This window comes from Hydra viridissima, unplaced genomic scaffold (assembly GCF_058129835.1).
Source record: "Hydra viridissima isolate aposymbiotic clone 2 unplaced genomic scaffold, HvirCarnegie_v1 scaffold_6, whole genome shotgun sequence".
Taxonomy (NCBI): Eukaryota; Metazoa; Cnidaria; class Hydrozoa; order Anthoathecata; family Hydridae; genus Hydra; species Hydra viridissima.
The window spans coordinates 4,890,259-4,900,791 of NW_028324305.1; the positions used below are offsets into that span (position 1 = coordinate 4,890,259).

A 10,533-nucleotide genomic window follows, 5' to 3' on the forward strand; every position below is an offset into this window, starting at 1 on the left:
GGTTACCACCCCTAGGTGGGAGAAATAACACAAAGAAAAACTATACTATTATAAACTAGACTAAAACTAATCTGCAAAATTCTTATTAAGTGAAAAAATCTTCTTACGTTCAAAAGTTATGATATACCCCCACCCATCCCAAAATGAAGAGGTTGTAAACATTACACAGTCTCCATCTTTAATGATATTTAAATTTTTCCGATAAATTTCGAGCTTATCTTAATTTTACTATCTCATTAATTTAGCAGATTTCCTTAATTTTCAATAAACAACTTCTTCAATTAAAGAAATCTGAATAAAGTGATATAACGCATCTTGTTTTTTAATTCAGATTCTGTACAAAAAATACGAAACAAGCTAGGAAGATTTTGAAATGTCATCTAGCTGTTCTTAGTGAACTGTATGTTTAAAATAACAAAATAACTTTTAACACGAGTAATTTTAACACCAAGAATATAAAATGTGCAATAAACAAATTGTAGAAAATAAACACTACAAAATATTTAACAATAATTATTGAATATAAAATGTAGAAAATAAACACTACAAAATATTTAACAATAATTATTGAATATAAATAAATAGTTTTTATAAAAAAAATTATATAAAAAATATTCTCATGGAATTTTCAAATAAGATTAAAAAGAGCACTATTAGGAATTCATTTTAACGACAAACGATTCTTCAATATCCACAGGTATATCTTCCTGCCTAAGTAGTTCGTGTCCTTCATCATCTTCGATCTGTTGCTGAATATCTAGGGGGACATTTTCATGGGTTGTTACATGCGCTAAAAGATTGTCCTTCGATTGGTAATTTTGAGAACAAATTCTACAAGAGTAAACCGTTATACCGCTATGTATAACATGATGATTCGAAAGCTGCACTTTGTCGTCGAAGGATTCGCCACAAACTGTGCAAACAAACGACATCGTTTCAGAATGATTTTTCATGTGTTGCTTGAGACTCCACAGGCACCTAAAAGATTTTTGGCAAACTTCACAGTTCACTGATTTTCGTTCTTTGTTATGAATCATTTCATGCCGCTGTAAGTTAGCTTTTTGTCGAAAAGCCTTGTTGCAAGTCTGGCAAGGAAAAGGTTTTTTGTTCATGTGGATTAGCTTGTGCTTGAGCAAATTGGCTTTTTGAGAAAACTGTTTACCACATACGTCACAAACAATTAGACTGTGATGGGTGCGTTTATGGGTCTCTAAGCTGGCCATAGAAACAAATAGTTTAGAACAAGAATCACAATGAAACGTTTCTTTTTTTGTTTTCAACTTTTGAGATTGTTTATTATACTCCGATAATTCGTCAGAAGGAACAACCGTCAGAATATCATCACTATCACGAAAAGACTCGTCCAGGGCGCTAGTTTTTAGTTGCTCGCTTTCACTAATAACCGAATCACTTCGGTTTAAATCTCCATCTAGCATTGTTGGTGGCGGTTCCTCGTCATTGAGATCATAGTTTTCCATCTTAAGACCTCTATAATGTGGTTTTACTTCATCGTCGCTTTGGCTGCTTTCATCGTTATAGTAAGTGAGGTTTTCATCGTGCGTACTATAGTCGATCGAATTTTCTTCGTTCTTTAATTCAGTACTTAACCGATTTCTCTTGCCCGTTTTATGCGTTTGAACGTGCCTTTTCAAATTTCCTTTTTGATTGAATCTCTTTGTACAAATGTAGCATGAGAAGGGTTTGGCTCCCGTGTGAATGAGAGAATGTGTTTTTAAAGAAGCCATGTGGTTGAACCTTTTCCCACAAACTTCACATACGAAATCACGATTCTGTGTATGGGTCAGTTGATGACGTTGAAGGTTTGATCTTTGACTAAATGCTCGGTGACACAAATGGCAAACGTGCGGTTTCTCTCCACTGTGAACAATTAAATGTTTATCAAGGTTTGGCTTATGATTGAATCGTTTGGAGCACAGATGACATTTGTAAGGGTAAATGCCAGTGTGAATGAGCATGTGTTTTTCTAAGCTGTATTTGTAAGTAAGTGTACGGTTGCAAATTTTACAACTATAATTTCCTCGTTCATACCTTCCTTTGGATTCATACTCATGTGATCCACCTAAAATATTGTCTTTAATAAATTCTTCATTGTCTTTTATCATCTGCTCTTCATCTTCTGTGATTAGTGCAACATCGTCCTCTTCTTTCTCGTCAACTTCAACTTCTTGATCGGGAAACACTTTCAAATTATGCGATGGGCGTTCTCTTATTTCGTAATGCTCTGGTGATATAGCAAAGCTTTGATATTTACTACTAACGTTTTGATATGATTCATTGTTTTCGCCATTGTGCACGCTGGCGTAATGTTCTTTCATGTTAACTTTTGATGCAAAAAGTTCCTTACATATTGGGCATCGAGAAACGCGAGTTGGTTTTTTTTCTTTACAATTTTCCAAACGATGGTCGTTTATTGCAACAAAATCAAGAGGCGAAGAGGAATTTACTTCTTGAAATTTCGGAACTAATGGTTTGCCTAGATCGAGTGTCTTATTTGATTTGCTTGAAGTAGAAATGATCAACTTACCATTTGGTTCAAATGTCTTGTTTACAGTATGCTGCATTTCTATATGTTCTGTCAGCTTAGTCGATGACATAAATATAACACCGCATTCTTCGCATTGCAGAGGAGACGCACCATCGTGCAAATGAGGCTTAACATGTGGTTCCTCTGCAGGAAATCCTCTTTGATGACACTGCAGATGCTGATTGAAGATCATTGGATTATCAAAATTGATTTCGCATTTAACACAGTGATATGCTTCACCCGGTATAATCTGCTCAAAGACCTTTTGAGGTAAAGACATTGCTAATGAAGCTTCTTCAATGTGTTCGCTAAAGTGCCGCTCTAAGTTATCAGTAGTGGTGCACTTTTGGTTGCAGATATAGCATTCTGTATTTGAGGTAACATGCACAAGCATGTGTCGCTGTAGGTTTGTGCGCGATCCAAACATTCGATTGCATGTTTGACACATAAAGCTACTTGAACCATTTGTATGTATTGTATAATGCTTTTGTAAAGACGAACGCTGACGAAATGCTTTACCGCAAACGTAACATTGGAACGGTTTGGAACCTGAATGAATAAGAAGATGCTTATGAAGGTTGGCTTTCTGAGCAAAAGTTTTCTCGCATATATCGCAACGGAATTCTTGACGTTCAGCTGAAAAGACATTTTCATTTGTAGATGAAGCCTCCGTTGTCAACATGGTTTCATTCGACGATGGCATATCCAAACTGGTTTTGTTTTCACTAATTGCATCTACAGATTCATCCACAGAATAGCTGGCATCGGATTCGTTTGGAATATCTGTCAAAGCTTGTATTAGATCATCTTTATATTGTTCTGTATGTGAAAGGATATGCCTCTGTAAATTTGCTTTTTGTGTAAATGATTTCGAGCACATTGTACACCCAAATGGTCGGCTTCCTTCGTGTATGTGCATATGACGCTGCAAGTTAACTTTCTGTGTGAAACGCCGTAAGCAGACTGTACATTGATGTGGTTTAATACCACTATGAACAATTAGATGAGTGGTGAGATTAGTACGATGGCGAAACTGTTTACCGCATACATGACAGTCTAACGAATTAGAACGGTCAACGTGTATCAGAGAGTGCTGCGCACGGTCACTCTCTGTTTCAAACATTTCGTCGCAGAGATTGCATCGAAACAACTTTTTATCATCTAATGTCATCATTCCATTACAATCAACTTTTTTCATCATCAGAGCCTCGTTCACAGGCTGAAAATTAAGTGTTGTCATTGACGGCGAGCTCTTTAAAAACTTAATGTTTTCAATTTCATTATTTTCTGAAGGCATGTAAATAGATTTTGAATTGCAGGATTGCTGATCAGAGTCATCGGTTACTACTTCTTCTTTTATTTTTATATCATCTAAAAGAAATACATTTATTATCAAAATATATTTGCGGATATCCATACACATTTGTAAAAACTGCTTATATTAAAATCAGAGGTTTTTCAATAGACTTATAACGGTAAAGACAATTCAAAAATGAAAATCTCTCACTTTCAAACTTTTGCACATCTCTGTCGTCATTCATCATTGATTTTTCTCTTAATTGGCAAGGATACACTCGATGTACTTCAAGATGTTTCGTTAATGTTGATAAATCCATAAAATTCATTTCGCAATTAGAGCAATGATGTAGTTGATCAGATGGCTGAGTGTTAGCAAACTCTTTTTCATGTTTTTCTGTATAGTGTGTTTTCAATTTGTCTTTTCCGTCGAATATTAAATTACAAAACTTACATTCAAAAGTACCTGGTTTCAACAATCTGGGTGGATCTTGTTTTAAAAGACTCACTTGTTCATGCATGTACATATGTTGTCGATATTTAACATCTTCATAGAGTATTTCAGAACATATAGAACATTTAAACAAAACTCCCGGATTTCCAATCGACAGTCCCGAATTTTCAACGGGCAGACCCGAGTTTTCAACGGACAGCCCCGAGTTTTCAATCAATAACCGATTAACATTTTGAGAGCTGGTACTCCAACCTAAAGCATTTTCATGCAAAGAAGATCTAGATGATGACAAAGAATATTTCAAATTATCGTTGGGTGTTACTGAACTTGAATATTGTGTATTAATAACACTGTAACGAGATGTCTTATCGTGACGAGCGTTTTGTGAGGGTAGCATACCTCCTGTTGCTTTATTCCCTTCTGACGGACTTTTGGGTTGGTTCATTTTACATCTTTCAGAATCTTGAAATTGATTGGTCGATTCTTGAAGCTTCTTATTATCAAACTTTTTATTTACTTGATTTCTACATTCTTCTTCATAATTTATTTTTAAACCAGGCACCGGTTCTATTAAAAAAAGCAACTATTGGTTTTAAATTTCTAACCGTTACACTTGAACACTTATGCATTTCTAATTGACAATTTACTTTTTGATAACTCTTTTTCAAAAGTTCGTCATCTTTTAGCTTATTGATCCTCTATAAAATATTTTTATGTAATTGGTTCTCATCCATTTAACCGTAATTATAAATTACCTATGCAAAGAGACTTATTAAGTCTCGAAATCACCGCGTGTATGCCGCCGATTCTTCTTGGTTTTGGTATTGATTCATTGTTCGTGAGACCATCGATTGTTTCATTCTGAAATAGTAAAATCACAAAGACTTTATTCTTAACTCGCTAAAGTATTTTAAAACCTGTTCGGTGATAAAAACACATAAATCAAATTTTTATTTAAGTTCGAAAATAATTTTCATCGCTCTTCCTCTCGAAAAAGTTCTTTTTTATTTTTTGTAAACTACGTTCATTCAAAGGAAATTAACATTTTATTTTTATAAACTACGTTCATTCAAAGAAAACATTCGTTCGTCGTAGGAACAAACAGTTTCAGTGAAGCTGTTTAACAATGCTGCTTACAAATAAATTCAAGGGGATATGTTGAATATTGGAAATCGTTAAATATCGAGTGTTGAATTTTTCGGCGCAAAAACATGTTTTGAAAAGTATTAGAAAATCCGCAAACCTTAATCGCAAACCAATAGTAGAATATTATTATTTGACGAAAGTAATACTTTAAATAATAGACCGGTGTTGATAACCAAATAATAGACCGGTAATAATCTAGCCAGAGACCCCCCCCCCCCCCCCCCCCAGAATCCCCATGTGAAAAACCAAAATAAAATATAAATCAAGTTAAATCAAGTTTGGAATTTTTCTGAACTTTTTCGTTTTGTAAAGAATCCAAATAACTTTCTTTCAAAAAGTTTTACGCCGGTTCTTTAAGTTGGTGGCCATTAAGTTTCAAAACCATTCATTACTGGACGGTGTAATGCATAACTAGATCACATGATTTATTTTTCGTTTTTGAGTTGTTAATACCATCATATTAGTTTTCATAAGTTCTACATTTCACAATAGCGGAGATGATAGCTAATAAATTGACTATTCTAAAGATTAAAAGAGAATGCTGCAAAATTTTAAATCTTACAGATTTTTAATTTGCAAATGTGTTTTTTACGAAATGAAAAAAAAATGTTGTGGTTGAGTTTTGCACAGCACCATCGAATTATTGCCCTTGTTTGTTCAACTTACGATTAATAAACTTTGATAACAAGAAAAACAGATATTCGAATTTGTTGCAAAAATTCAATGAACTTTGGTGCTTTAAAGTAAGCTCAGCTCAGGAGTGCCACAAAAAGATATTGCAAACTTCTAAAACCAAGGAATTATCTCTACGTCAACCAAGTTTGTCGGGAACAATTTCAAAAACAAACATCAAAGAACAAGATTCCTCAAAAAAAACTTTCCTTTCAATTATCTCATCTTTTGCGCAAACTTTAAGCGAAAAAATTTATTTTATATATCTTCAAACTCTTCCAATTTTACAAATTTTAAACAACTCAATCGCAACTTGCGTCAACTTCAATCCGTAAGAAAAATTCACTGTAAACTCAAAATTACAAAAGAAAGAAGCTTTTCCGGAAATTTAGCCTTTTTTATTTTAATAAACTTCTCAGTTTAAACCAATCAAATTTGTCGCTTAGACTATATTTTTTTAGAATTTTTCAAACTTTACCAGCGCTAATAAAAAAAAGTGAACATTTTCAATAACTATCAGTTTTATTATGTAGATATCTGAAATATTAAAGTAACTTTTTCTTTCTTTTGTTTGAATTTCTTTAAAATAAACAAATAACCCTCTTCACTAAAAGGGGGATGCTTCCTATGCCTGAGCTCCAACCAACTGTTTGTGAACACGGTCGGATTGTTGAAAGAAAATAAACGTTTGTGAACAACTTTTTTCACAAACTCATGGCGAAAACAACACAACCTTTCAAACAGTCATTTTCAAACACTCGGTGACATAACAATTATATTGCTGATAGAAAAAAAAAAATACAGAAGGAGTGTAAAATCTAGAGAAAGGAACGCTTTAACGACAATATATCGCAGCAAGAGTTACAGTAGAAATGCTTTGGTGGTATAGTAGGAACTTTCTGGCTGCCTTAATAATCTCAAATTTAGATCTCTTCCATCTGTAATTATTTTTCACCATCATTCAGCAAGACTTTTATCTACATACACTTCATATTTTTTCTTTAAAGAAATTTAAGACGAAAATGTAAAAAACCTATGAAAACAATATAGTTTCCCATAAGTCCAAAGGTAACATCCGTTTGCTTTGTTGGATATAAGGAAAATCTCGATCTCAATATAAAGAAAATTTAAAATCTTTTTCTTAGAAGAAATTAAAATCCTGTTTAGTGCTTTTTTTTTTTTTTTTTTTTTTTTTTAAATGAACAGGGAAAATTTCAGCTAAAATTACATGATCGCAAAAATTCGGAAAATTTAAAATCTGCTAAAGAAATTGCTCAATTTACATAAAGAGCTTTTTGCGAAATGCTTAAAACAACCTCGCATATCTCTTCATGAAAATTAATCCTCTTAAAGTATTAAAGATAAACGAAATATTTAGTTTTCATAACATAAGTAGATACGAAATAAAAGAAGCAGTTTTGCTGACTCAAACTGAGAATTCTTTACGTTCGGGTTGAGTCAGTGTAAAACCAGTTCTAAATTTCATGCTCATTAAAGAATAAAAAATATTTACTATTTCGTCAGAACCCGAAGTAATGATGTCAATCGACTTGTTCTTATATATAATGACATTGGATTCTTTTGCGAGGTACTCGTCCAAAAGTTTCGGTGCTACTTCGCGAATATATTCTTCATTCTCCCAAGTGTTTTCCCACTCCACTTCAAACAAACGGTTATCATTCTATTGGTAGAAAGAAGTTAATAAAGAAATGATTATTACATATACATTTAACTCAAATGTAGAGTAATAAATTATTGTATAGAAATTCTTTGATTAAGAAAAATGCTCGTTTATATCATAATAAAATCTCCGTTTTTGAGCTTTGCAAACTTCGTCGAATCAGTCGATATTAACTTAAATTTTAGCTGAGTTTCTCATGCGCGGAAGTAAATTAATTTCGGGAGAATAAAAAAATACGAAAAAATAAAAAAAATGACGTTTAAATAGAGCAATTAAAAAGCATGTTTACGAATAGGAATTAAAGTCATAAAGAATCTAATCAAGAATGTTGCTCTTTTTTCATCATTTCTACTTCTTAAAAAAGCAAAAAAAGAATAAGCGAATAACTAAAAGTCAGATGAATTTTTAGAACTAAGCTGCTTTTTTAAGCATTCGTTGGTTTTTTTAATATTATTAAATTTCGAAAATATATATAAATTAAAATCTCTAATGAAGCAAAACAGAGAAGATATATGGCTATATGAAAAGTAAAAATGTTGTCACGGGTGTATTTATTTAATGTAACACAAATGTCAGTTTGAGGTGATTTCTTTTCAAGTTATGCACTTTTAATAACTCAAGAGAAAACGGCGGAAAACAAAGACAAAAGCAAAATATATTTCATTATTGACAAGTATATAAAAATGAAACTCAAATTTTGAAAAATATAAAGTATACAGTTAACCAAAATATTACTCCTTAATGGACTTCCTTTTTTGATTGAAAAAAAAAAACCCCTAATAAAATCACACGATGGAGAGCAGCTTATATGATTATAAACTAAATGGTGAAAAATAATTCGAAGGAATTCTTAATGACGAAACAAAATTAAGAGCTTAAGAAGAAAACAAATTGCAAAGTAGTGAAATTAAAACACGCTAAAATTAAAGAAAACGAAAATTCTGCTTAAACAACAGATATTGCAGCAATCGATCCTATTTACAAATTCGTCTAAGAATTATTTAATTTTAGAAAAAATTGACAGCGTCTGTGACGATGCAATAATCACAAATGCTATATTATTTCCTTTAAAATTTTTCAAAAGCTTATATTAAAAAATGTTTATCAAAACATACAGACGAAAAGACAAAAAAAGTTAAAATCTTACTAAAAGATAATAATATGTATTAATAGTACATACCGGTGTGAAAAAAGAAAAAAAAAAAAAGAACTTGTTTACCTCGGCTTTCGATTTTAAAATTTTTCTTATCGTAAGTTTGTTCTTTATCATTTCGAATGCCAAAAACTTCTTGCTCTCTTGTTCTTTATTACGCTGTCATGTCATCTTCATAACAGCTACTTACTGACGTATGAAAACTATGTCGCCTATTGACTTGTTATTAAAGCGAAGAATAATGGCTTTTTTCTCGCTTCGCTTCACTTTGTTCCGATATTAATTTACAGACCAGAAAAGAAAAAGTTTTCTTTATCTTGATTTGTCAAAACGCTTTGAATAAAAAAAAGAAAACAATAGCAAAATATGTCAACAGATTAAAGAAAATATAACGTGTGTGTATATATAGGACAGAAAAACCGCTTCTTTGGAAACTAAAACCAAAGCTACGTTGTTTGGTTTCATCACACTGTGCGAAAAGATTTATTTTTCATCAGTATCATTATGTCAATAACAAAAAAAAAGGTTTCTTGGCAAGAATGACATTTAAACATCAAACCATGTAAAAGGCAAAAGAAAGAAAAAAGAAAAGCTAAATAAATAGTAAGGTAAAAAGAAACACCTACCATAGGAAAATGCTAAGATTCAGTAATTCTATCATTTGCTTTTTAAAGCATATATTTAGTTTATCTCGATCAAACGTTTAAGTAATTTTGGCATTCTTGGAAAGTAAACATTCTCTTGCTTTTTTATTCTAGTCATTAAGTTTTTCTTGAATTTTTTAAACGGTACTGAGAGGGAAAACCCTACTTTTTATGAGCTGTTTTTAAAATGTGTTTATAAACGTGTTCTTCGTATGAGCCATGCATGTCTTAGGACATCACTTTAGTTGAAAATTTTATTTAAAAGAAATAGATTGCAATAAAGATTTCAAAAAATCTCACGCGAGGAAAAGATTGCTGTTTAGCTAAGAAATTCCGGCCTACGAAATGTAAGGTCATTGTTACACTTGGACGATTATGCATTGAAAATACGATAAACAAAGAAACAAAAGAATAAGTGAATTGCAGGGAAAGCACTTAAAAAAGTTATTATTGATTAAAGATTCAATTGAAGAATGACTAGACGTTAAAACAGGAATTCCTTCGCTGCTTTAAAAGAATTAATTTTTATTGTCCTAACGCTCAATAACAAAAGAAAAGCTCTTTTGGAAATGCAGTTTTAATACCGCGATTTCAAATTACAGCGAGATTTTAGTGAAGGATTTTTAAGTTAATTAAAAAATATATTTCTTCTCCAAAGAGAAATTCAATTTTTTAACACAAATAATTTATTAGAAGAAAGTGCTACGCAAACGTTTTTCTATGGATAAACTTGCGTAGTTTCAAAAATTATTAAGAAAAGAAAGAGAGTTATTGTGAAAGAAAAAACACAGCCTAAAACTATTTTAGAAATCTGATACGTTGAGTTATTGACATAAACCAACGTTTGGTTTTCCTCGTAAATTTCTTTATCTTAGTGCAGTTCCGAGGACACATTTTTAAAAGAGTATATTTTCCTTTCTTCGCAAAATAACAAGAACGTCA

The 10,533-nt window shown here is 31.9% G+C and overlaps 1 protein-coding gene across 1 annotated transcript; it reads right to left on the minus strand.

Moving 5' to 3' along the window:
- Nucleotides 1-420: 420 nt before the first annotated feature.
- On the minus strand, nucleotides 421-9,193 carry LOC145199471 (uncharacterized). The gene is made up of 5 exons (XM_090089940.1): nucleotides 9,014-9,193; nucleotides 7,627-7,794; nucleotides 5,051-5,156; nucleotides 4,053-4,862; nucleotides 421-3,916 (listed from the first exon to the last, which is right to left on the minus strand). Exons 1-5 carry the CDS (start codon nucleotides 9,062-9,064, stop codon nucleotides 654-656), a joined length of 4,398 nt encoding a protein of 1,465 aa, XP_089946066.1. The 5' UTR covers nucleotides 9,065-9,193; the 3' UTR covers nucleotides 421-653.
- Between the last annotated feature and the right edge of the window lie 1,340 nt (nucleotides 9,194-10,533).